Genomic DNA, 26357 nt, shown 5'->3' with positions numbered 1-26357 from the left:
TGTGAGAAGACTCCACTATGAATAACGTGGAGTTTTTTTCTTTTCTAAAAGTAAATTAATACTTCATCTGATGATACTTGGGGAAATGTGTTGTCACTGACTTCCTGTCCTCCAGTGTGAAAAAGTATTTATCTAGTATCTCATAGAACTTCTGCGATACAGATAGGAGGGTGATCTAGTGTAGTGCCTAAAACCTAATTTGTTTACCTGAATTTGTGAGCAAATCCTTACTTTTTTTTTTTAACCCTCTCATGCCTCATACTCTGTGCAGGTTATAGATGATGCAGTAGATAAGGAAGGAACAGGTCAGGCTGTGTTATCCGTCATTGCATAATCCTGATCGATCCATTCATCCATGATTTGAACGAGACATAGATTTTTTTTTTTAGAGCAAATATGACACATAATGTTATCACACAGTAAGGTGTATGCACAAAGAGGCCAAGCTGAAGACTGTAGGCAACTTTCTCTGTCACTTTCTAAATTGAATGCTAGATTATTTTTAACCTTAGTGCTCTTTTAACATTGAGGCTGCTTCTGTGTATGTAAGAGGTTTCAGCTTTTTTAAAAAAGTAAACTGTAACTGAATTTGGAGATCTGTTTTGTATGTGCATGTCTCAGTGTAGCTCTGCTTGTAGATGACTCTTATAACCGTTTAATAGCTCTACCAAAGTTTTGTGTCTTACACTGTCTCCATGTTTCCAGGACAGAACAGCAGTGATTCTCTCCGATTCCTCTTATGTCCACATTAGTGCCACTTGGCATCCTGATAGGATGCCTAAAATGCTTATCCTGTTCTGCAAGTGTGCAGAAAGTCAAATGTGTGTAGAAAAATTAAACTAAGTGTTTAAAAAATTTCCAGACACATAGCAATAGGCTTCAGGATAATCTTTTATGTCCAGGGATCCCCTGAACCTATTGCAGTTTGTATTTGCTAACCTGCAGTGAATCTGACACTTTGTTCAGTATCTTCTGGAGTTCATGTAAAAATTTGCATCCACCAGTTCTCTTATGGGAGACGTACAAGTCTGCTAACTGTCACCTGGCAAAGTATTTTTATGTTTTATTTTTTTTTAAATCAGATTCTGACTAACTTTTGTCATGCAAGTCACTACTTCCTGATTTGAGCTTATCACAGTTTCTTCCTAGTCTTCCGTCTTCCTGCCCAAGGTATATTTTCTTGTTTTCACATTTCCCTGATTCCCTTTGCAGCTTGCCATCTGATTTATCTCTTCCAGCTTCTTGCTTTCCCACCATCTTTCTCGGTGCTTGCATCACATTTTGCATTTCTTTGTCCAGTTAAGTCCTACATCCTCCTCAATCTCTCTCCATGTTCCCCAATGCTTATTTTGGCATAATTAGTGACTTCAAGTCTGACTCATGGTCCCTCCGCATTGGATTCAGGCAGCTGCTTCCCCAGTGCTGAACAGGCTTCATTCTTTCTTCTAGTCTATGGATTTAGTTCTTGTGTGAACATTCACCTTATGTAGAATCTCTAGGGAAATAAATTGCAAGAACCCTTGCTGATTTAGTTGAGAATGTGTGAAATCTGTTTGATCCTGTAATGAATTGGATTGGGACCTCCTCAGAAGCAGGGAGGAAATTTTCCCTTCTCCTGAGAGAAGACTACTAGCCACAGCCAAGGGGTTTGTCTCTGGAGAACTCAGTGTTGGCAGCCTTACAAGTGGAAAGAGATTGAGAGACTACTACGGTGTAAGTAAAGGAAGCAGTGACCCAAGCCTCAGTGAGGGGCTGAAGGTATCCTAGGAAATAAAAGGGACCATGCAGAGCTGCCTGGACCACAGAGTCACTAGGTCACCTGAAATATGCCTGGAAATAAGGATTTGCCATTAAGTATACAATGTGAAGTGGAAGCTTTATTTAATAAAGCCTTTCTTTGTTCTCTCTCGCCTATCTGTGATTTTCTATTTTTTTTCCTCCTAGAATTAATTAACCTACATGGTAGTCTGATTAAATCCTGATTTTTTTATTTAATTTCAAGAAATTCTGAAATTCCTGTTTTCTTTCTTTCTTTTTAAGTAGCCCCAGACACGTGCATGTTCTAGTTGTCATTTTTGTTAGTGCTGAAGTATTGTGGATGCCTGGCACAAAGGTATTCCAAATTTGACATTTTTGCACCCAAAACATGGAGCTGTAAAAAGTTTCTGAAAAAAAACCCAGGCTTTCCAGGATTTTGTTACTCATTTTGGCTGTTAGCAGAGAGAAATTAGGAAAAAGTGATCTGAGGCAGATACTTGCCTTGGCAAATTGTATTCAGAAGCTCTGAAATTTCGCAGGACTGTAAAAGCAGAAAGCAGCAATCTCTTACAGCAAAGATCCATAGTCCACAGTGCAAGTGCCAAGAGCAGCATAAAAATAAATTTGAATAATATGCATTTTGCATAATGTGAAGTAGGTCTGAGCTGCCGCCTTTTGAGGAAAGCATATCTGGGGTATTCTTGTTCCCAGCTCCTGGCTTCCTCTTGGTTCTGCACCAATGCACGGGCAAGATACTGCCGTTAGGTAGGCAGTGGTGGCTGTTTGCTCCCTATTTCTGCAAGCACGTATGGCTTCTAATTTGAGAAACAAAAGTAGGCTGGTGCTCTGCTTCTTACAGATTGTCCCTGAAAAGGGAAGTGTCAGGTAGCTTTGATAACAGGTTTGCTCCTGTCTTTATATATTGCTCCTTTGTGTGTTCTGAATCTCAAAGCGAGTTTTTAGTGTATTCTGTGTTCAGTAGCTTTAGCTACTCTTAATGTATACACTGAAACTGCTTTTAAATGTGATCTGTTGTTGATGTAAAGAATGGGATCAAAACTAGTGGATGTAATGAAAAATACAGCCCAGCTTTATAATATAATGACTTTTACCAAATAAGGGAAATAAAACTAATGTCATTTACTGTGTGTTGGCTGTCATCATTATATTAAAGATTATACTGGTATTTATGAAAAGCTGCTATCTCAGTAATTTAATCAACTTAACAATCTAAGCCTGTGTAAGGGTACAAAGTTCAAGATTACTTATCTTGAAAAGAGCAAGTTCTGGTTTTGAAGCTATTTAAAATGCTACTCTGACAACAGCAGTTAGCAACAGGAATGCTAAAATTAACAATTTAGTCATGCTAATTGATTGTATTGTGGAGGTGGGTTGTGAATTCTTAATTATATGGGTTTTAATAAATTATCTGCTATTGGTTTTGTGTAGATCATCCTTTGCAGGCTGGAAGTGCCAAGTGCAGGATAATTCGGTGAATGATGTGGACTATTTCAGCTTCTTGTTTTCAACCCTTATAGGTAATCCATGTGAATGTCATAATTCAGAATTAACAAAATGAAGTTTGTTTTGATAGTCAATTACTGGATGTAATTTAGAAAAAATGGTGTAGTAAATACTTCCTGAAGGTAACTCTAATCTTGTTACATATTTTTTCATATATGACGTTTTTTTATCTTGATCCGATTTTTGACATCCTATTTTTACCCTTTGCCACTTGGGCTGACTATTTGCATACTGTTTCTTCATTCTAGCAACTTTCTTTGGAAAGTATGAGGAAAACTTAATTTAGCATATGACACGAACAAGATTTTTTTTCGTAGATTTAAGTAAATGCCTTTTATTGGCTCGTAACAATATAAATGATCACCTCTGGGATTTCCTGTGGACATGCTTACGCTATTAAAAACATTCCATCAGAATAAAGTAATCAAAGTACGTTGAAGTGAACTGCCCAAGGTCAGCATGTGAGCAGAATTACTTCTGCAACTATATTCTTACTCACATATAAAAAAAGTTGTATCCTGCAGTGGTGCAACTTTGGGAAATTACAGTTGTTAAAATGGCATCGTATTACTGAGAAATACCTTCCTGTTACTTCTCCTGTGGTTAAAAAAAAAAAGTGTTGGGTTCCCCCCCCCCCCCATCAACTCACTCATAATATTCAGCTACTTTGCTTTCAAAATTACTTTTTTTTCCTAAAACAGTGAAGAGAGTGCTGTACTGGTAACTGAGAAAAAAAAAAGCAAAACCAAAGTGATTGTTTTGAGGCAGTAGTCGTGTTTTACTAAAACTAATAGCTGGCTAGAAATAATTAGCCAAATGATTTTTTTTTTTTTTAAACCCTGAGCTTATGGTAGGAGGTTACTGAGTGATTGTGAACACATGGTGAGAACTGACTTGCATGATCTCTTGGTTTTTTATTAGTTTTTAAAGATATGTACATGAAAATAGCAGCATAACATTGGCCTCACAGGATTTTTTAATACCACATTATAGTTTAAATGCTTATGCCACTGATTTTTCAAATATTTTTATTTTCTTTCAGAAGTCAGAATTTGTATTTTGATATATTTAATTTAAAATACCAAGCATGAGCTTTTAACAAAAAAATGTTATGCAGACATAATTTAAAAGACAGTATTTGTCAAAGATGCTGTTGAAGTAGAACAGTGCTTGGCTTGTTTCGTGATACTGTTGTACTGCTTCTTTTTCTCTAGGGTTTACAAGAGAGGAGTTGACTAGTCTCCAGGGCATTAGAGGAAAACCACACATTAGCCAGACACAGCTTTCACCTGTCCGTCTTTACCTAACTGATCTGGACCAGTTTTTACACCACTGGGCTGTGACAGAGGTAATACATCAACACTAATTCTAAATGACAGCATACAAACTCCGAGTGCTCTCTATCCCTTTTCCACAGATGCCTAAATCTTGTTGTGATTTGAGTTGAAAACAGAATGAAAAATATAATAGCTGTCAAACAGCAAATGTTTTTCTACAGCCATCAGATAGTATTTTGAAGGAAGCTGCTTTAAAAGGTGAATGTTCAGGCATGTAGTATGCAAAACAGTACTAAGGAAAAACATGAGTAGAAGCCTTGATAGAAAATTTTTAAACAGTAGTAAGATTAAGACCAGAATGTGCCTTGGCTTTCAAAAATAAATTGATTTTAAAAATACTGATTATGAAAAGTTCTCTTTGAGAATAAATTCCACTGTTAATTAAAAAGCACTTGCATTACATGAGATTTTAACTTAAAAGTAATATTAACTTGAATTGGTGATTATTTAGAATAACTTCTGATGCTTATTTTATCAAAATTTACTGGGATTAGAAACTTCACTGTGAATTCAGTTCCTGCTTTTAAGATCTGAAAGCTTAATTTTGCTGTTGATTCTAAAGGGATCTGAGCCACAGGATTTTTTTCAGAACGGCTGCATTAGTCTTCATTCTGGCTCAACTCTTCATTGCTTAGCTCACCAGAAACCACTTTAAGGTGTGAAATCATGTTCTAACAACATTCCAATTTGACAGTATTTATGAAATCTGTCATGAATACAGAAAGAGTGTTACAGAAGTTTTTAGTTGTGTGATTTATTCTGAGTTTTCATGGCAGTCTGTTTGGTTCAAGGAAGCAGTATAGTAATTTTTTCCTCTTCTAATTCAAAGTTTAAGTGATAGTCACTGAAACTAATGATTGTCTGAGGCGTACATTGCATGTGTGCTGTTATGTATTGAATAGTATTTTAAGCAAAGTTGTTATTTGGTAACATGACTGACACGTTTAGATATCCTGCCTTCAGTCAGTTGGCCTGTGGAGCAGCTAAACTTTCTAATTTGTTTCGCTTTGTCTCTTCTGAGCAGCAATGAAGCGATTTCTCACGGAAAATTCCTTTCTCCAGTACTGAAAAACTAGAGTGCTTTTGCTCCCTGTCCTGTACAGAACTGTTCTCTGTGAATGCACCAGAGGGACTGTTTCTCAAAGAGTTAGAGTAATCCCATAGAACATGTGAAGGATTTATGTATACTTTACCTGATTCTGAAAATGCCACCTCTTGTGTTGTCTTCTTTTTATTGCTTCTCTTCCACAAATCTGTCACAGTAGTTGAGAAACAAGAGGGCTATTTTCACTTAAGGACAGTGAAGTAGTTTGATTGTAGATAGCTTGCTTGTGCCTTTGGTTCCCAGTTGCAAGTTTGATTTATTTTTCCTACCACAGTCTTTTCAGTGTTTTGGTGCCATCAAGGAGAGTTGGTATTTTCAGAAACTTGGGACTTGCTTTTATTTAAGTACCTTTTCTTGGGAAAGATAAAAGTTGCTCTCTCAGGTTCTCAGAAGTGGATGGCAGTCATTAAGCAAAGAGATGGGTATCCTTAGTAATGAAAGAGGATTTGGATGTCCTACGGAGCATCGCGCAACTTCTGCAGTTCTGTGTCAGCGTGAGTCTTTTCTGGAGACTTAAGTTATGAAAGAGAGAAGAGGAACAAAAATCCCGCAGATGAAAAATCTCTGTGTGAAAAGCGATGAGACCTTCTATGCAACTTGATTTTAAAGGGAGCTTTATACAGCCACTTACTGCTCTGAGCTCGAGAAGGAGATTCGAGGCTTATATTCATGACCGTGTTCATGACTGTGGAGAGAGGATTTCCAGTGAACTGTGTTATGTCAGATACATCTAGGATGTGATTGGGAGTGGTCAGCAAGCATTTATGAAGGGCAAATTGTGCGCAACCAACCTGTTGGCCTTCTGCAATAAGGTGACTACCTTAGTGAGTGAGGGAGGGATGGTTTATGTTGACTTGAGTAAGGTTTTTGATGCTGTATTCCACAACATTCTTGCTGGCAAGCTGACAAAGAATGACTTAGATAAGTAGGCAGAGAGGTGGATTGAAAGCTGCCTGAATGATTGACCCAGACAGTTGTGGTTTTCATCAGTGGTGTGAAGTCCAGTTGGAGGAAAGTCAGGAATCAGTACTGGGGCAAATACTTTCTAGCCTTCATTAATGGCCTGAACAGTAAGACCAATTGCATCTTCAGCAAGTTTGAAGATAGCACAAAACTGAGAGGACTGAGTGATCAGTCAGATGGTTGTGCTGCCATTCAGTAGGATATGGAAAGGCTGGAGAATTGGGCAGAGAGGAACCTCACGAAGTTCAGTAAAGGAAAATGCAGATTGCTGTACCCAGAGAGGAAAAACCCCAGGCACCAGTAAATTCTGGAGGCTGACCAGCAGGAAAGCAGCCCTGCAGAGAAGCATCTTGAGGTTCTGGCAGACAACAAGCTGACCGTGAGCATGTAATGCATCCTTATGGCAAAATGTCCAACAGCATTCTGGGCTGCATGGGGAGGAGCGTTGCCAGCAGTTTGGGAGAAGTGATCCTCTACTCAGTGCTGGTGAGGTCGTATTTGCAGCAACACCTCTGTTTGGGGGCTCCCTAGTACAAGAGAGACATATGTGTATGGGAGCATCTTTCACATGAGGTGATGTTAAGAGAACTGGGGCTGTTTGGCCTGGACAAGAGAAGGCTCAGGGAGGCTCTTATCAATGTGTATAGATACCTGATTTGAGGGAACAAAGAGGATGGAGCTAGAATCTTATCAGTAGTGCTCAGTGATAGGACAAAAGGGCACAAATTAACACAAGTAAAGCTCCATCTAAAGACAAGAGAATTTTTTTGCAATGAGGGTGGTCAAACATTGGTATAAATAGCTCAGAGAAGTTATGGTGTTACCATAGTATGAACACACTCTGAACCTGGGAGAGGTACAGTGCTAGGTGACCTGCTCTAGCTGACTCTGTTTGAGCAGTCTAGAGGAACTTGAGGGGTCCCTTCCAATTTCAAAGATTCTGTCGTTCTTTGAAAATTTTTCCTCGTAAGAAGACAGAACTTCTGTTTCACCATTGACAAATCTCTTTATTTTTGTTTATAGAGTGTAATGAGATTCTCAGTATGGGGAGATTTTTATTTTTGGTAGATTGATTTTTGTTTTGGTAGATTGTTACACTTACATATGATCTGGAAGTCAAAATGTTCAAGTTAAATGCTTGCCAGCGGGACTGGTAGTACTGCAACGCTGTTCGGGGTATTCCTTGCAGGATTGCAAGGTTTTTTTCCGTGGAATTTGCAGATGGAAAAGTAGGGGAACCTCTTCTGTAGCTTGCTTTCCTATTAGAGAAGAATTCTCTAATTCTTTCCTCTTGCCTCTGATCTGATAATAATGGTCTCTGGGATAAACTTTATGTTCCAAATATTTTTATTTTTCCAAAGAGAAAAGATCTGTATTAAGACAACCACTTCCTTTTAAGAGTCACGGGATTCCATTAATTTTTCACTTGGCTAGTTTTGATTTTGGATGCAGTTGTAGATATGGTAAGCAATACATAAACAAAACTATGCTGAAGTTACCACTTGAAAAAAATTAGATTTTAGCTTTTATAGGACTGTTTTTTCTCTGTTTAAATATCTAACAGTGCTGTGTTCATTAAGTTTTAGGGGTTTTTTTCTTTTCCTTTTTGAGTACTGTTCTCCAATCTCAACCACATTAAGCCATATTCTATTTCATGTTAAATTTGTAAAGGAGACATTCTGGAGGCTGTAGGCCATAAAAACTTCGGCATTTGGAGGCTGGATCACTTGAAAAAAAAAATGCAAAGAAAAATCTTGGCTTGACAGAAAAACTTTTCAGTTCGAGATTTGCCAAAAGTTGCACAGGAATCCTTTTTGTAGAGCGAGTAGTTTCCATCAGGTATTAAACTAGCTACTCTACTTTCAAAAGAAAATAAAGCAAATCCCAACTAAAGACCCCAAAACCTAGAGCTGCAGCTTTTGGGAAGAAGAAAACTGCAAGCATGTTACAAAGATCTTCTAGAATGTCTTGAAAGGCAATGGGTTATGACAGCTTGAGGGAGAGTGTTGGAGACCTCTTTCTTCCAGGTAGACATAGTTCAAGGTGTTGGTGCTGTTGTTGAGAAGCTGGATGTCTTTCAAATTTCACTTACTTTCACAGCAGACTGTTTCTGCATCTATTTAGAGATGCTTCTGCAGTTGGAGAAATGCCTCTGCACTAGAGAGCTGTTTGAAAAAAGTACTCTAAACTAACAGATTGCCCAGAGAAATCATGGAAGCCCCTTTCCTGGAGGTATTCAATGCCAGGTTGCATGGGACTTTAGACAACCTCATCTACAGTAAGGTATCCCTGCCCATGGCAAGGGGGCTTGGGAGGAGATGGAGTTGGTCCTTTCCAACCTCAACCATTCTGTGGTTCTAATTAGAAACTTGGCCAGCTTCCCATTGAAATTTCTGTGTTCTGTAGAAAACTGTAGCTCTTTTGTTGGGGGGGAGACATCCAACAGTGAACAATTTTAAGGTTTTCAGTCAGCAAACAAAAGTATCAATGAGAAATCATTCATATTCAAATCTTCATAATGTAGGACTTAATTAGGTTAGGCAGGGAGTTCCTAAGGCGCAAGGTACTGGGGCCAGGTGTGTGTCAAGGTACACAGTGATGTGTCTGTGAAAGAAGGCTTTTATATCATGGGCTTCTTTCATGACATATCCAAACTCCAGTTCCCTTTTGGTGACACAATTTCAGAACCCAAATATTTTTTAGATGTGACAAAAAAATAATTGAAATAAAGAAATGTTACAGTAATGTTACCCAGCTTGGATTAGTCACACTTTTGGTGGAATAGAGTAGAGTGGCACAGCTTCTGAATGCTGAATCTTTTGTACTTTCCCTTGCTGGCTAAGGAAGTATATGGTCATGCCCTAACATTGAGCAAAATATTTGTAGCAATTTAAAATACCCACTAAGTAAGAAGAGTCCTCTGTTGGCCACAGAGCAGGCAGCACAGAGTCCTCTACTGTATCTTGAGAACTGTTCACTTAAAAGAATTCTGATTGTATCATTGTAATTCAGAGTTTCCTCATAATGGAAAAATATTTTTTTGTAGATGACAAAAAGGAACTTGTGAAATAAGAATTTGGCAGTTTGGTTTCCTGTGAATAAATGAAACTAGTGATCAGATTCTTACTATTATTAGTCTTTCCATCTTCCTTTCTTCCTTTCCGCTACTAGTTTTGTCTAAACCAGTGCCCAGTTTTTGACTCTGCGAAAAGAATAAGGTTCGAAGTACTAGTTACCTCTAAGGTTATGAAAATAAGCAGATGGAAGATTAAAAAAAAAAGCTCTAGATTAGGGTTAATGGCAGTTAATGTGGGTTTTGCATCCTGCTTGAAAAGCCAGCTGTACATGCACACCTCTGGAACAGGCTCAGAAGGTGTTGTGAGGCAGGGGTAGCTGGGATTGCAGTGCTGAGGAGATGGGAAGGCAAGGAATAAAAGGTCCCAGGCGTGAATCTGTAGGTGGCTATGACTTGTTGGCTTTATTGCTCCCCGATTGACATTGTTTTCAAATACAAAGGAAGGCAATCCCAACTCTCTGTCTCTAGCTAGCTGTACTGTGCACTGAGTGGTACGTATTTCTAATGGTATTGAACTGTAAGAGGGAATTCAATGTATGTCATATGCATGCCAGAGATGTAGAAGAAGAGAATACATGCCTCTGGAGAAAGAGCAAGTTGTGTGAAGGAAGAGAATAACTTGAGGCACTTTGAAATGGCAGTTTGGACTTCTAAGATGTTAATAAAACCTGTGCACTACGTAGTACGTGGCTAACTGTAGTTGATTAAAAGGCCAAACAAATGCACTTCTGATAGGGATTAATGCTTTTAAGCGGTTTATAACAAAACCTGTTTTGAGATGGATACAGTTTGTAAATTTTTTTGTCTAGAGAGTAGTAGCTGTTACAATGGAACTCTGAAGCCATGTTATTTTTTTAATGGAATTGTTTAGATAATGGTGATTTTTCACTTAAGGAGCAATGCTTAAGAAAAGTGTCCCTTTAAATGCTACTTTGCATAGCTTTAAAGGTTAATCTTCATATTTTGTCTAAAAGATACGTTAAATGTGGAAACCTTGGATCCTCTTCTGGGGCAACTTCTACTTAAAATTACTTCTGCCTTATTAAAGCCAATTATTTAAAGTCATACCCCTGTAGCAGAAATAGATGGGGCTCCAGAATGGATGGTTGCAGCCTTAGGGAACAGGCTTCAGTCTTTGCTCATTTTAACTGTGCCTGTAGTGTTTGTCTGTAATATTGTTCACTCCCAGTAATTGAATTGCTCTGCCAGTATTGAATGAAATAGTGCCAACAGGAATGAACAGTTTAACGAGGTAACCATGTATACATGATAATTTCTGTTGTAATATTTGACGTTTGTGATGCTTGAATGTTTCGGAGGGGAAAAGCAAATGATAATTTGAAGGTTCTGCTCTAAGTTGAGGTTCTAGAGTTATATTGAGCACATAGCTGACTTGAAATAAAATACACAACAAAATATTTAAAATGTGTAAGAGCTAACACAAGGGAAGATCAGCCGCTTTTAAAAGCGTCTTGAACTAAAACCTCGGAATGTAATGTACTAATGTGTGTCAAAACTGAAGACATCTTAAAAGTGAAATAGAGTTGGGATTGCTGTGTTTCCACTGATATGCTATGGAAAATTAACAATAAATGAATATAGATAGCAAGTCAATGCATGTAAATTAAAAGCCCTGCTGGGATCTATGTCTTGAGAAGTAAAAGGTGGTGTTGCAGCACTGTAGCTTAACTTCAAGCAAAGATTAACACTTAAAAAAAACCACTAAATTTTTAAAATGTAGATTTTGAGTTGAAGTTCCGGTAAGATTTCAACTTGTTAGCATTATTGAGATTTCCAGCATAGAGTTACACTGGGGAGAAAAAGCAGCTGATCTGAGGGTAAATGGTATTCCTTCTGAAGTAGAAATAAGGTCTAACTTTTACCTCTTTTAAAGAGGATCAAAAAATGCTGTTAGCCTGTTCATCTTCTGTGAAATGACAGTGTAGCCAAACTTTGTTTAGAACTTAAAATAATGTTGTTTTTTTTCTTGCAAAGTACTGCAAATTCTAAAGAAACAAAAGAGAAATTATATACATAAAAATAATGCCTCGTAAAATTTATAAAGGTCTTTTTCAAAGCTCTCTTCCATAATAATTTTCTTAACACAAAAGTCTTAAAACATAAGAAAAAAACCCCAATCACAAAACCAAAACAGCAGAGAAAAGCACAAAACCAACCCCTAAAAACCACTGTAAGAAAAAACAAATAAAACTCAAGCGCAAAAACACAAACTCTTGAAAAAACTAACTTCATCTTCAGGCCAGTGCTGTGTTGTACCTGCACCATATGCTTCCAGCATATATTGCAACTTTTACAGCTGGGAGCTCACACCTTCCTGCATGTAACTGATGTGGATTAACATCTCCACAGTTACTGTGTGTTATGCTATACGTTCACCTCCTAATATTCTAATATCCTAATATTCAGGCTTGTAATACCTGAACTAAATTTGCTCAAAAAGACAGGCTTTGTGGATCAAGACCTAGCTTCCTTAAGTATATGGTTTTCTGTGTTTTGAAGTCTCTTCGTTTGGCAAAGGTGAATTTGGCAGGTTAATTTAGAGACTTGTACATGAGATTTTCCTGTGACCATCTTGCATGTGGTCTGAGAAGGAGGCATCCATGAGGAGGAGGAATTGGCTGTGCTGACATTTTATAGCTGTGGGAAAGCTGCAGAGCTATGAAAGAGGGGCTTGCATGATGGCTGCAAGAAGATGAAACAATAGCTCCTTGCGTAGCAAAGCTATTTCATTGTGTCCTTTCTTTTAATTTTGTTAGTAAGGTGGCTTTGAGAAGAGAACAAGACCTATGCCATTTTTCAGGTATGGCTTTGTCTGCTCCTGGGTAGTACATTAACTGTTGAGCGTAAAACCTGGGTTTGCTGACAAAAGAATAATGCTTTGAGGAATGTCTGTCACTTAGGCAGTAAGATTGTCTCTAGCCCGTAGTTCTCTGCCTCCTCGCACAAGGTCTTGCTGATGTCCAGATTTAAACACATGATCAAATTGTTGCACAGGAGGTGAGCAGTGGTGATTGTCACTCATGTATTTGTGTCCGCTGGCAGGTAAAGATAGCTTCGCTTGGATTAGTTGACTCTTAATGCAGGTTTAGCATCAGCCTGCGTACCACAGCCAGGAGTCTGCAGACAGGTAAATCACCGCAATTCAACAGGTGCAAGATGAGTTTGTATGTTGCCGTTATCCTGTTTCTGAGCCAGCAATTGGACATGAATTGCATTTCATAATCCTTCTGAGTCTTTGGAAATATGTACTTTGTCAAGATGCAAGGGACATTGTATGTTCTTAAGCACTTGGAATGCTTAAACAAGTTTCTGTATTCCTTTTTTTGCTACCCTGAATGTAAAATTAACCCCACAGTATTTTTTTTTCTCTCTCTTGCCCACCTGTGTGATGTTCTCCTACAGACTCCGTTCCTTCTTTTTGACTTTTTCTTTTTTTAACCTAGGTTGTTTTGTTTTGTTGTGATTGTGTGGGGGTTTTTTATCTTGTTTTATCTTTTTTTCTGGAGTCACTGAATCAGGAATACCCTTCACATCCACCCCTGTGAGCGTAGCCAAGGCAGATGAACAAAGATCTCTTGTTGTACGTAGCTTTCTCAACAACTCAGGGCACTGTTAATATTGCCCTGTCAAATCAATTTATTTCAGAAAGAGAAGCAGCACCTGTCAAGGGAGTACACCGTCTGATAAGCTAGGGTGCTTCAGGGGAAGCTAGCCAAGATTCAGACGACAAGCTTCATTGCCTGCCCCATCACCTGAAAACTTCTTGTTTTCTACGCTCTGCAGTAACATGTTATACTGGATAGAGTCCAACTCGAAACAGTCATTTCACAAGGGCTTGGGAATTGACTGCAGAACAGCCTATTACATTTTAGTTACCAATGTTTGAGGTGGATGTCGATGCGAATTGAAAAATATATTTTAAAGTTCACATTAGGATGTACTGTCTGGTGTGTGCCAACTTTCTTTTTTGATAAAATCACTTCTCTTGGAGTCTGAACTGTCTTTGCTCTGACTCAACTGAGTGGCTCACTAAAATAATTGATCCATTATTTAATCCGCTTGCTTGGTCTCTTTCTGTGCTTCCACTTGTGCGTGTCTTCAGAGGAAGGCGAGTGTTTTCTTCGAAAAAGAGAGTACTTCATAGCATGATTAAGGTTGAAATTATATGCAGATTTCCCCTGGAGACTTCCCGATAAAATGTTTCCCTTGAGGGGAAGCATTAAGTGATCTGGGGAGTGGGAACAGTTAAACAAAACATCACTCTCATTTGATGATTTCTGTGTGTTCCTGTTGCCATGAGGGCTCAGGTTGACTCTGGGATCCCTCAAATCCTACCAGCTCTGCTTTTTAGGGAGTGGAGAGCATCTTTTTAATCTTTGGATAAGCAATTTTAAGCTGCTGAATTCCTCTGCACATTAGAGCTATGGAAAACCTGTTTCAGATTGGGTGGAGAGTCAGTTAGGTTGGATGTCAGCAGCAAAAATGCTTTTAACTCATGCAGTTAAAGAGGAAAATTGCATGCAACTTGACCCACCTTTTGACATCCAGTTAATGGCATGGGGATAAGTAAACTGAGCAAAGCTGGATTTCTGAGAGTGTTTTCTGTGTCAATGGGCCAAATGTCCAAATGGGCAGGCAGTGTCCTTAGTATCTGTTTTGGCCGAAGGTACGGTTTGCAAGCACCTAGCTACCTTCCAGGCATGTTTGCAGTCTACTCCGTGGTCTGAGGATTTCCTGAGTGTTCCTGGGCTGCCTTCCCAGCCTGACTGGCCACTGTTGTATGCTTTCAATATGACAGACAAGGGAGCCTGTGTGGTAATGATTGTTCGAGTATTAGTGGGGAACCTGCCATTGTAGTTGTGTGGCTCATTAGTATGATTGGTAGTTGGGCTTGTCTGATCAATAAGGTTTGGTTTGAAAAACTGCCAGTGGATTACAGAGCCTGTGGTATTGGTTGTATGTTGCTAGCCATTAATCCCCATTTTAAGAGAATGCTTTTCTTTGGCTTAATTTACTCAAGTGGCTATTCAAACAAAATGAAAAAGAAACCTCTAAACCCAAACCTGCTAAAAAATACTTGTCTCAAAAAGGTATAACACACCCACCCCCAATCAGAAATGCTTGTTCTCTGTCCATTTACTTGAGTAATATTCTGAAACAAAGCTACTCTGGCTTTAGTCCATAACCAATCTGTGAATGCGCCAACAATGTGATAAATGCTAATCAAATGTAAAATAATGAATCAACTGTGACATTTTATTATGGAAATTAAACATCATGCAAAACCTTGCCTAAGGAAAATAAATTGTCAGGAAAAATACTAATTTTCATGTGATAATTAAGTTTTCTTTGCTTTTCATTTCCATGTCTAATAACGTTTTAGTTTCACTTTTTATAACGGGCATTTGTTATGAAAGCCATTTCAAGCAGGATTTAATTTATGGAATTGAAAAGGATCGCCACTCCCACTTAATTGTAGGAAAATAAAACTGGACGTAGGGCATGATTGTGCTATTTTGAGGGTCAGAAAGATTTAAAAGGTTGAAAAAACTAACTTGCCAATGCACTTTACCACAACCCTTTTAAGAAAGTATGCTGCTCTTCAGTGGTTTGATGCCCATTTTCCATGCCCATTCTGGAAGAGTCTTAGTGTCAGTGCATTGTACCAGTTACAAAATGTTCTTGCAACTTGTTGTTCATAGGGAGAACCTTGGTGGGCTGGTAGGCCTGTTCTGGGGGCATAGACCTGAGAGAGAAATATTGATAATGGTTTCATCAATAATGAAACCTTAGTTTGCTGGATGGACCTGGTGGGTTTGCCTTCAAAATCTTTAATTTGTTGGCCTCATGCGTGTATGTATTAAATTAGAAGGGATCTCCCTAGCTTACTGGGTGTAGTGTCCCGTGCTCGTGCATATGCCATATTCCTTTTATAAACTTCCTGAGCTCTGTCTTATGGGCAACAAATGTCTCCTGCATTTCCGCTTTCATGATCATCCTCCCTAATTTCCATCTCATTCTGCATTCCCAGCCAGCTATGATAATCGCTATTTTTTGTTGCTGTTTGGTTATATTTGTTTTCCTGCAGTAGTTTTCACCTTGTTGTATTTGTAAGTGGCAATAATATCCTTTCTGGGGTATAGTTTTGCCAGCCTAGGTAGGTTAAGTTCTTTCTGTTGACACCTGTAAGACAGGATCTCTGTTCTTTGTGCAGTTTTTCAATGTCCGTTCGTTTGAATTTACCTTCCTTGAAAATAATGATTGACTCCTGTTTTGCACAGCATGGCAGAAATGGTCTAAGTAGGGTCTTGTGGAGCCGTATTGAACAGCCAATCTGTACTCTGTCTGATCACCTTATTGTGATTATCTTTATTTTTCCATCCTAAAGTTACATTTGCCCATTTCATGGTTGTATCACCACCACCTTGTAAGTCAGTTGTTATGCACAGAATTTTCTCCTCATTTCCAGCTGCTAAAACTCCTAGTTGCATGCAGAGTCTCTGAGTGCATAACCCGCCACTTCTTTTTCACTGATTTTTTTCTGTATCTGTTATTCATCAAACCCATGTGATCTTTTCTATAGGTTAGTCCAGTCCTCCTGTCATGGCAGCATTTCTCAGCTTGAGCTGTCAGCCGACAGTTTTCATCAGTGTAGCTTTACCTTTTGTGGAAGTGTTACTCATTAAAATACTAGGTCAAATGGGCATCTGAGTTTGTCCGTGACTTGACAATCCCCAGTAGTAACCTCTGTCTCAGCTTGTCTTTATTCCTTGATTCTGCTGCTACGCGAATGTTTTGAGTGCATTTCTTGGGACTGTTCCAGCGTACTTCATATTTTATCACTTTCAAATTGCACTGTACAGAAGCAGGATTGTACCTAGGGTGGAGTGCAAAGTTTTACTAATATTATATCTTTATTAAATAAATACATAGTACAAATAAAGGTATTCAGTGCAAGAGGATCTATAAAATTGTTTTTTAAATAGTCCTACTAGGCAAACAAAATGCTTGCACAATTACACCTGTAATACTGATAAGAAATACCTGTATTTGGACAGTTTAAGCAGGACTAAAAGCACACGTGGCGATATAACTTTGAAAAAGACTGAACACACTTTTATATCACCACAAATGATACTGCTGGGCTATTTCTTTTTAAATCACCACTGTTACCCACATTACTTAGGATTGAGTTTTCAAACCACAGCACCTTGAGCTGCTGGTTCATTTCCTAAGCTTTCCTTTCTTTGGGGTGTCTCTTCAGCTGGGCTATTATTTTTGACACAATATGGGTGATGTTTTTCAATTTTATCATTATCTCTTGTTTAAATGTCTTGGCCTGCCCTAATTCAACTTAAGTCTCAAAACCAGGATGCTACCACAAAGTTTAATCTCTCAAGTCAAACCATTCTGTGAAAGCTTTCTTCAGTTCTTTATTCAGTCAGCAAGGTACCTTAGAGGAATGGTTTTGCATAGTCGAGATACTTGTAAAACTTGAGCACTTAAATCCTTCTCTCCCTCAAATGTCTGATCTTGCTGTTCTTTCTGATTCCCGAAAGCACAAACAGAAGATTTCATTCTTTATGTAGTCGTTCTTCCATCTTCCTTGTCCTTAGCAGGACATCACAATTCCTCATGGTCTCATAAGGCCTTCATACTGTGTGCGTTGCTTTCTGGAGGCTTTAGTTTGCACTGGTGAGACAGTGCAGTGAATGTAAGCAAAGGGAGGTCATCCAAGCTCTCTGACTAGTTTGAAAATTATAGGAAGAGGTGGAAAGGAAAAGAGGAACAGAGAAAGCCATCTGCTGAGTATTGTAGGACAGCTTACTAGTAGTTCTAGAGCTCTGATTTCTTTGTCTTATCCAGGAGCCATGTAGTATTTCATGGGGGCTTGGTCAATTCTTCCCCTCCCCAGCCCCTGGTCATTCTCACCCATTTAGTATTTTTACTAAAAAATAAGATTTGAGTCTTAATTTCACTCTTTTTTTTTTCTAAAAAAAAAAAAAACAAAACCAAACTTGTTCTATCATTCCTCTGGGGAGCTGCAAAGTTTGTAAGCGCCTGACGATGTAAGCACCAGAAAGTTTTTGGCAGTTCATAAAACAAGATTTCCCTTTGTAATATAACAATTGTTACCATCTTGGATGAGGGGTAGTGTTTTAAGCTGAAAGAGCAAAGGTTTGGATTGGATATTAGGAAGGAATTCTTTCCTGTGAGGGTGGTGAGGCACTGGAACAGTTTGCCCAGAGAAGTCATGGCTGCCCTGTCCCTGTCAGTATTCAAGGTAAGGTTGGATGAGGCTTTGAGCAACCTCATCCAGTGGAAGATGTCCCTGCCCCATGATAGAGGGGTTGGAACTGAATGATCTTTAAGGTCCCTTCTGACCCAAACCATTCTGTGATTCTGTGATCTTTGAACATGACATTTTTTTGGTGATGTACAGGAAAATAAGCTGGAAATGGATCTTTGCTTCTTTCTTCTTCGTTTTATTAATTTTCTGTCCTGTTTCACTGTGATTCCTCTGTTTCATGCTTAAAGAAGTTATTTGTGAAGTACTTTGCTGAAATCTGTTAGCTCTGAGGAAAGGCAGGTGGAGGCTTGGTGTGGTGCTATAGGTGGATATAGAATAGTTTTGGTCTTCTATCGCATCGGTAAAATGAAGAAAGCCATTACCAAAACCAGTAATGGTGTAGGCTGTTGTCGCTTTAAACACTAAACAATTTATATTTGCAGTGTTATTCTTATACACTGTGAAGAACCAGTATCTTGAGACAAAGCTGCTATGTCCCCACAGGTGCTTTGTACCTTGGTTTGTCAACAAAGTATGCCTAAACAGCTGCTGGTTGCATTTAGAATACTCAAATATAACTTTGTTTTATTTAAACAGATGATCTGTCACAGCTTGTCCACTATCCCTTGTCAAAGTCAGTGTTTTGACATTCTGCAGACCGGCATCTGTAAATATCTGGTAAGTACCATTTTGTCTTCTAGGGTTAACATCCTTGTGATAGATTTTGTAGTTTCATTAACCTTCAAATCCATTTATTGCATGAATTTCACATTTGCAAAAATTTTCAAGATTAGCAGAATTCAAAAAAAAACCCCACCTAATAACTGTTGGTATCTGAACTTTTTTTGCTCTGGTTTGTGAATAGTTCAGCTTCTTTTCAAGCCAGGACAGCTGTAAATGAAGGGTTTCTTGTTTTGTTTTTCAAAAGGAGGAGTAGCAGCTTCAGATGAGTTTTATAGTCTGTCTTCTCCTAATCCTGAACACTCCCTGAGCTAGGAGGGGATAGCAAAGCCAACGCTGAGTAACAGAATTGAGGGACACAATTTGTGGTTGAGTTACCTTTGCTAGCTGCTGAGAGGGAGGAGCTGCCTGTCCTCCTGTGAAGACAGATACGGGATCCAAGTATCTGCAATTCTCTGGATGGAGGCCTTCTGGAAAAATTACTGGGCCAAAGCTTCTATGGGGAGTGGCTTACCTAAAGCTGTAGCCTGGATTTTTGGTTGTGGATGTTAACTTAAGCTGATTTGTAAGTTGTGATTTATGCGTTCTACTAGGCTGTCCCTTGGAGACCAAAATGTGAAGTGGATTTTTAGAGTTGGTTAGACTGCTGTCCAAAATCTCTATCTGGGTGATGACATCTAACAGGGAAGAAAGGCACTGTGTAGGCAACATCCTATATGGGAACTTGTCTGAGCTGTCTCATCTACTCTGTTTGTATAAATCGGAATGTCTGTGTTCCCATCATCTTCCAGACTGGCTGACTGGCACGTTTCATCAGCAGTGTTGGCTGTTTTGATCTTCAAGATGCTTCTTTATATGCCGGCATCCATCTAGCTCACTATCATTATTTCTTGTTTGTGGTTGGTTAGGAACATCGGTATTAGTTTTTATTATTTAGTGCCTTGATGTCCTGCAATATCCAGCAAAGTCTTGGTGACAGTTGCAGTCCACCTTCTGTCATGCAGGAATACCATCCTTCTCCTACCTCTGTAGCTGGCTGCTGCAAGGTCAGCGTGGGACAACCATTTGCATATACTCTTGGCCTTGAAATATACTTAGCATCTTATACTGGAAGTATTTAAAAGCTTCAACCCATCATTAGTCTTTTGTCTGTCACCTCTTATGAGTCATCATGCCAATGAAATCCATCCCACGTTTCTGGAGCTTGTACTTCTTTATTGATCTTTTTCTAAACATTTCTAAAAGAAACAGCTGACCTTGTTAAGCAAGCCCGCTTCCTCTGCCAGCTTAAAACAATGTACCTGCAGGTGAGCAAACGATTCTATTCCAAAACTCCTTAGTTTTTTTAGTAAAATAAATCGTGCCACATTAGCAATGCATGATTTTTTTAGGGCTTTATAGGGCAAAAATCAGGGATAGTTACTCAAGAGCACTTCAATATTTAAGCTGATTTCTAATTCACTGCCTCTAGCCCGAAAGAAAATTTTAAATAAATTATTTTATTTATCATGTGTATAAGATCCATACTGAAGATGACTTTCTCATTTGAACAACAGAAAAGTTGTTAAAATCACCCCAGCTATGGGCCCACCGTATGTTTCATTAGCTTTAGTTTAGCACTGCTCACAATGCTGTCATTCTTGTCAAGCCTGTTGGATTTCGGACACTCGATCTGATGATGATCCAATAGAAGCTTTCTTTCTGGAGAGTAAATCTGCATTTCCTTCTACCACAATGACTGATCACTGCCGTTTCAAGGCACGGAAGGGTTGCACTGTCCCATGATACGTGCTTAAAAGGAAAGATCTATTCTGTCCAGAAGATTCTGTTTGTGCTTATACCGTCTTACAGGACAAGGCTTAAAGCAGTGGGAATTTTACATATGTTTGAGATAAGTGTTTATTTAGAGGGGATGGAATGTAGATGCTGATTTAACTTTCAGTTGGTATGGGTGGCAGTTTCTTGAGAAAATAGGTTTGAAAAAAGCAGTAGTTTGTAGAACTTGAATGGAAATATATGAGTAATATATGAGGTCCAACACAAAAAAACCTGTGACTGTGCCTATAACTTTTTATTTAACAAATTAAGAAGACGAACTACGATCACCTTCAAAACGGTTCCCTTCTGCATACAATGCTGCCAGCGTTCAAAGCAAATCTGCAGATCATTTTCTGGGAAGCTGTTGAGCATCTCTGTTGTTTTTGATTTCACATCTACCAACAAAGCATAGGTGCCTTTGAGCACTGACTTGATCTTTGGGAAGAGGTAGAAATCGTAGGGAGCCAGGTCTGTCAAACAGGGTGGGTGCTCAACCATAGGGATGTCGTTACTAGCTGAAAACTGCCTCACAGACAAAGTGTTTTGGACTGGCACACAAGAGGTGTTTTCCAACTGAGGGTAAGAAAACGTCTGTATTTGAACACACGTCCACTCACAGTGAGTGAAGCGGTTGCCTGGAGCTTTGTCTTACTGTGACAGGTTAGAACATGTTCTATAACAATCTTTTTGTCTCTCCCCTCCCACTCTTGGTTCTTGAGCTATAGGGTTATACTCATTTATTGTGTTGGACCTCATATGTCATGATGTGGAAGAGATTCATTCAGCTCTAGACCTGCCAGAAAAAAAACGTATATCAAGTGAGGAACTTGGGGTTTATTTGTTTCCATACAGGTTGGATTGGTTGTCATACCCGATAGCACAGCTGGATCTGTTCTATGTGCCATAAATAAGCTCTTGGATCAAGCTTGCATCTTAAGTGAAAATCTGCACAAGTTCTTAGCCTCCTGTTGTTACAGTCTTCTGTATTTTCTGCTGACTTTAGACAAAGAGGATGCAGAACATTTACAGAAAAGGTAATGCTGCTCTTCTTACCATGTTAATTGTCTCTGCCTTTGTATCCACAAGTATTTAAAGATGTAAAAAGGAAACAGCCTCTGTTTATTTTGCTGCCTTTTGCTTGCTTCAGAACAGCACCTGGATTTAAGAAAAACACCTGCAAAGTTAGCTGAAATTATTTGAAATAATAACTGCAGAGGGTTCCATCTCAAAGGTTTTACTTACTACAGTTGTTCTAGTAAGAAGTCAGAACCATCCTGACTTTAGAAAGATAGATATTTATACCTTAACCTTTAGCTTTAGCCTTTAGTTCCATTGGATACATTGAAAAGCAGCATGGAAAGGATTTGTCTTTATGAGCTTGTACTCTTAACTGAGTTGATGGTTCAGCTTTAACAAACCTTCTCAGGCGTCATTTTATAGCCTGCAGATCTGTTTGATTAAAAACCTGGAAGCTACAGATACCAGATTTAAATTTACGCATATAACAGAAATGTCTTTAAACAGTTTAAACTTCAGGTTTTCACTCTGTTCCTCATGCAGAAAAGTTGTTCAAAGCTTACTTAAAATTTAAGACGTCCTCCTTCACTTACTGGATTTAATGACTTGCATATTAAAAAGCTGATTCCATTGTTTAGTTTCTCATGAATAGTTTCTTAAATAGTTTCAGGTGTACCTGAACAAGTACAAACCACTTCCCAGCTGCATGGAGCAGAAATTACATTGTGTAAGAGCATCAGTGACATTTGTAGCTCCGGGGCAAGGCCTGAACTATTTTCCAGTCTGTACATAACTTTAGAATGTTTCCAAGTTTAGCATTTTCTGGTACAGATTTGCCACTTTGGCACCAATTATGGTGGAGGCAGTTGGCAGGCTTGGCATTCATGGAGGCCCGTTTCCTTGTGCGGCTGTGAGGCTGGTTAACAAAGGCGTACTTGAAATATGTGTCCTTGATCATTTATATTTTTGCTCTCCTCTCTCCTTAGGGATATGCTGTGGGGATCATGTATTTCGGCGTTAGCACTCCTGCCACGATTACTGAGACTGATGCTGCAGAGTCTGCAAGTGAGCAGGATCTGCCGGGAAGAACTGCCTGTTGTTGCTCAGTTGCTTCGCTTACTAATGCAGCACGGTCAGCTCAGGAGCCATATGATCACAAATGAATTTCTGGTGCAACAGATTATCAAGGACATCATGGTATGAAACTTCTTGGTGTCTCTTGACACTACGAGGGTGTACAAGGTTTAAAAATGATTTCAAACACAAAGAAGAGGGGTTCAGCAAAACACAAGTTGTGATTGTTTTATTTGTCTCGGTAGTGTGGACTCCATAGCTGGCTGCTCCTTGCTGGAACGCCTGTAGTCATTGCACAGATGAGATAGTTTTGAAGTTTAGGTTGCACTCAGTCCAGGGGCCCTGGATAGCAGTTGGCTTCCTAACAAAGCTCGCTGGAAGCAGATCACCTACACAGCCCAGCTGAGGGAGAGTTGTCCCCAGATTAGAAACTAGTGCTTTCTGCTTATTGGAGCCGGGCTGTACAGGTGTATGTAAATGTTATTAAATCTAACTATAAATATTATATTAAATATTCCTCAGCACAGGAAGATCTGGATCTGTTAGAGTGAGCCCAAAGGAGGGTCATGAAGATGACCTGAGGGCTGGAACACCTGCCATATGAGGACAGACAGAGAGTTAGGGTTGTTCAGTCTGGAGAAGAGAAGGCCCCCACAAGACCTTACAGCAGCCCTCCAGTGCTTACAGGAGCCTACAGGAAAACTGGAGATGGACTGTTTATCAGGGAATGCAGGGATAGGACAAAGTTTTTTCCTTTGAGGGTGGTGAGGCACTGGCACTTGTTACCCGGAGAAGTTGCGGCTGCCCCATCCCTGGAGGTGTTCAAGGCCAGGTTGGATGAGGCTTTGAGCAGCCTGATCCAGTGGAAGGTGCCCCTGCTTATAGCAGGGGGGGTTGGAACTGGGTGATCTCTAAGGTCCTTTCCAACCCAAACCATTTTATATGATTCTGTGAAATATATGTGATGCAAAATACAAATATTTTTCAAATATTGCAAATCCTGGCACTTCTACTCACACATCTGCATTCTAGTGGTTTTGAGACTATTGGAGCTGCTTCTCTCTTTAGAAACTGCCTTCACACAAAGCTCTGACTAGTTTTGAGTGCAGAGTTTCTCTGCCACAGGTTTGAATAAGCCACGTGTATCCAGTAGTAGCTTTTAAAAGGTCTGTTATCGGAAATAAAACCTCAGTGGTGGCAGAAGCAGATGTCGGAGAGTGTCATACAAGTTCTCTCATGGAGAATGAGGAGAGTGGTTTCCTTTGATGTTGAAAACGCTTCAGCCAGTTTTTGTGATGTTCCACTGTGGGTGAGTTGTGGGTTTAGTTGCTGGGGTGTTTTAACCACTTATGAATGCTAAGGAGAGTGAATTTACCGGACTGTGGGCTTTACTGTTTTGTGGGTGGTGGTTCTCCTGAAGACTGGGGCATTGAGCTCTCCTGCTGTAGTAGAGCCACATTCATTTGCATTTTAATTAACTATAAATGGCAGAATTGGAAAGGAAGCGAGCCACTGTAATTAAGAGTGAGGAAGTTGCATCTGCTAGAATTCACACACTTCATAATGTAACGCCGACTCAGTGCACCCAGTAGTAACAGTTTATTATTTTGGCTTTAACAAACATACCGTGTTGAAATGTATAAATGAGAAGAAAGAGGTCACTGTGTGCAGGTGAACAAGGCCATCTTGTACTTTTAACAGTGCACCTGATTGACTGCGAAAACAAAGAAAAGCTTTGCAAATGCGGTGAGTGAAACTGAGCTTTACCTTTTTCCCCCCCCTTCTTTCTAGACACTGAAGAGCGGTGAAGTTCAAGAGCAGTGGCTAACAGACCTCCATTACTGTTTCAACATCTACCTTGCCTCTCATCCCCAGGGAGCTGGCCCTATGAACACAGTGTATTAAAGAGGTCAAACTGCATTTATTGTAAAGCGTTTACTTCTATTTAGTTTTGAATGGAAGATGTTGGAACAAAGCTTGTCAATTTTTTTGTAAGTGAAACAGAATAAAAATTTTACAAAGAATCGCATGTCTCGTCTGCCTTTCTTTTCAAGCACATTATGGGAGGTCATTTTAGGAGATGGGTGACCACAGTGAGAGGTGTTAGAATCATAGAAGAGAATCATGGAATCATAGAATGGTTTGGGTTGGAAAGGATCTTAAAGCCCATCCAGTTCCATCCCCCCTGCCATGGGGGCAGGGACATCTCCTACTAGACCAGGCTGCCCAAAGCCCCATCCAACCTGGCCTTGAACACCTCCAGGAATGGGGCATCCACAACTTCTCTGGGCAACCTGTGCCAGTGCCTCACCACTCTCATGGTGAAGAATTTCTTCCTAATGTCTAGTCTAAGTCTTCCCCCTTCCAATTTAAATTTTCCCCCTCATCCTATCACTCCCTGCCCTTGTAAAAAGACCCTCTCCAGCTTCCCTGTAGCCCCTTCAGGTATTGGAGGCTGCTCTAAGGTCTCCTTGGAGCCTTCTCTTCTCCAGCCTGAACAACCCCCAACTCTCTCAGCCTGTCAAAATCCAGTCTCCTTGAAGCTGAAGTGCTTACAGAGAAACAGACATATTGATGCCAATCATCTTTTGAAGCATTATATTGATTAAAAAAAAGTAGAATTACATAATACCAACTGCAAGAAAAAATGGAAAACAATGCACTTTGAAAATAGTCATCTTTTTATTTTTGCTGAGTTTGTATTTTTAAATACTTTGTGCAAGGTAAATACTGTACGCTGGCAGCTCCAAAGCTCTTAGAAGAACAAGTTTTCTTCTAGAATAGGTCCCCTCTTTTCTTATTTCTGTAAAACTCTTTTTGTGCCTGTATAAAGGTAGTTATTAATATGGAAAGAATAGGTGATAAGCTCAAAGGGTACACCACCCCACCCCCCCCCCAACAATTTCCATAGGCTGTTGAAAGCAATTTTATTAACCTAGTATTTTTTGTCAGCTTATCTACTTTTCCTTCCAAATGCCTGTCTGGCTAAGAGAAAACTTGTTTCTTTAGAACAGAAGTGGAGTGCGAAGGCTGTTCTGTACCTATTGGAGTTGAAATTAAGCCGCAGGCTTTCAGAACTGTTACATCTTTGGTATCAATTCCCTCTCCTTTGAAACTGCATTTGATGAACACATCTAAAATTCCTGCCTTTGACAACAGAAAACTTTGGGAGCCCCTGCAGATCTATTGTAATGCTGGGCTTAGAGCTTCATTTTCTTTTTCCAAATGCAATTCAGGTTTCATCCTGTCAGTAAATAAATTAACACTTGCATTTAAAAACTAATTTGTACAGGGCATAAAATGAGTTTGACTCCTTAGAAGTCTGCTTGGCATGTAAAGCTGGGATAATACAGAATTGGAAATATGTTGTAGACGACTTCTACATCAGTAAAGAGAACAGTTGTACCGGAATGTGCTTTTTAAATTCCAAATGTTCAGTTTTGCTTAGTGCTTGTGTCTTGTAGTTTTTGATTTTGCAGCAGTGGTTGGTCTCATGTTGTATGAAAATTGCTTTGATTTTCCCATGTTTTCCAGCAAATTAACGCACTGCAGGTTGTTTACTGTAAAAGAACAAGATGGGTTTTGATGAGTAACTCTAGTGGATAAAAAGAAGTTTAATCTACATTGCATTCTAAATTTCATAAACAGCTGGGAAAAGAACATGCCTTATTCCTGACATCTTGCTGTTAATTA

General features: G+C 39.3%; 2 protein-coding genes across 6 annotated transcripts in view; one reads left to right on the top strand and one right to left on the bottom strand.

The window, feature by feature from the left end:
* The window catches only part of TEX10 (testis expressed 10), a 62544-nt gene extending 37830 nt beyond the window's left edge, over positions 1–24714 (top strand). Inside the window, exons 10-15 of the mRNA XM_054060518.1 lie at positions 3208–3296; positions 4497–4630; positions 18672–18752; positions 21426–21607; positions 22577–22787; positions 24456–24714. Of these exons, the coding sequence (XP_053916493.1) occupies positions 3208–3296; positions 4497–4630; positions 18672–18752; positions 21426–21607; positions 22577–22787; positions 24456–24569 (811 nt within the window). The 3' untranslated portion in view covers positions 24570–24714. The remainder of the gene's footprint in view (positions 1–3207; positions 3297–4496; positions 4631–18671; positions 18753–21425; positions 21608–22576; positions 22788–24455) is intronic.
* Positions 21608–26357, bottom strand: part of INVS (inversin) — a 99370-nt gene continuing 94620 nt past the window's right edge. For 2 of the 5 annotated variants that reach the window (XM_054060515.1, XM_054060514.1), the window contains exon 17: positions 25068–26224. In XM_054060515.1, the coding sequence (XP_053916490.1) occupies positions 26109–26224 (116 nt within the window). In that variant the 3' untranslated portion in view covers positions 25068–26108. Of the gene's footprint in view, positions 21729–25066; positions 26225–26357 lie in introns of those variants that run through there. The other 3 variants (XM_054060517.1, XM_054060516.1, XM_054060513.1) reach the window with 3 other exon arrangements.

Source organism: Cuculus canorus, chromosome 2 (assembly GCF_017976375.1).
Source record: "Cuculus canorus isolate bCucCan1 chromosome 2, bCucCan1.pri, whole genome shotgun sequence".
NCBI lineage: Eukaryota > Metazoa > Chordata > Aves > Cuculiformes > Cuculidae > Cuculus > Cuculus canorus.
The sequence above is the reverse complement of the archived record's forward strand: the minus strand, read 5'-3'. Positions and strand labels throughout refer to the sequence as shown.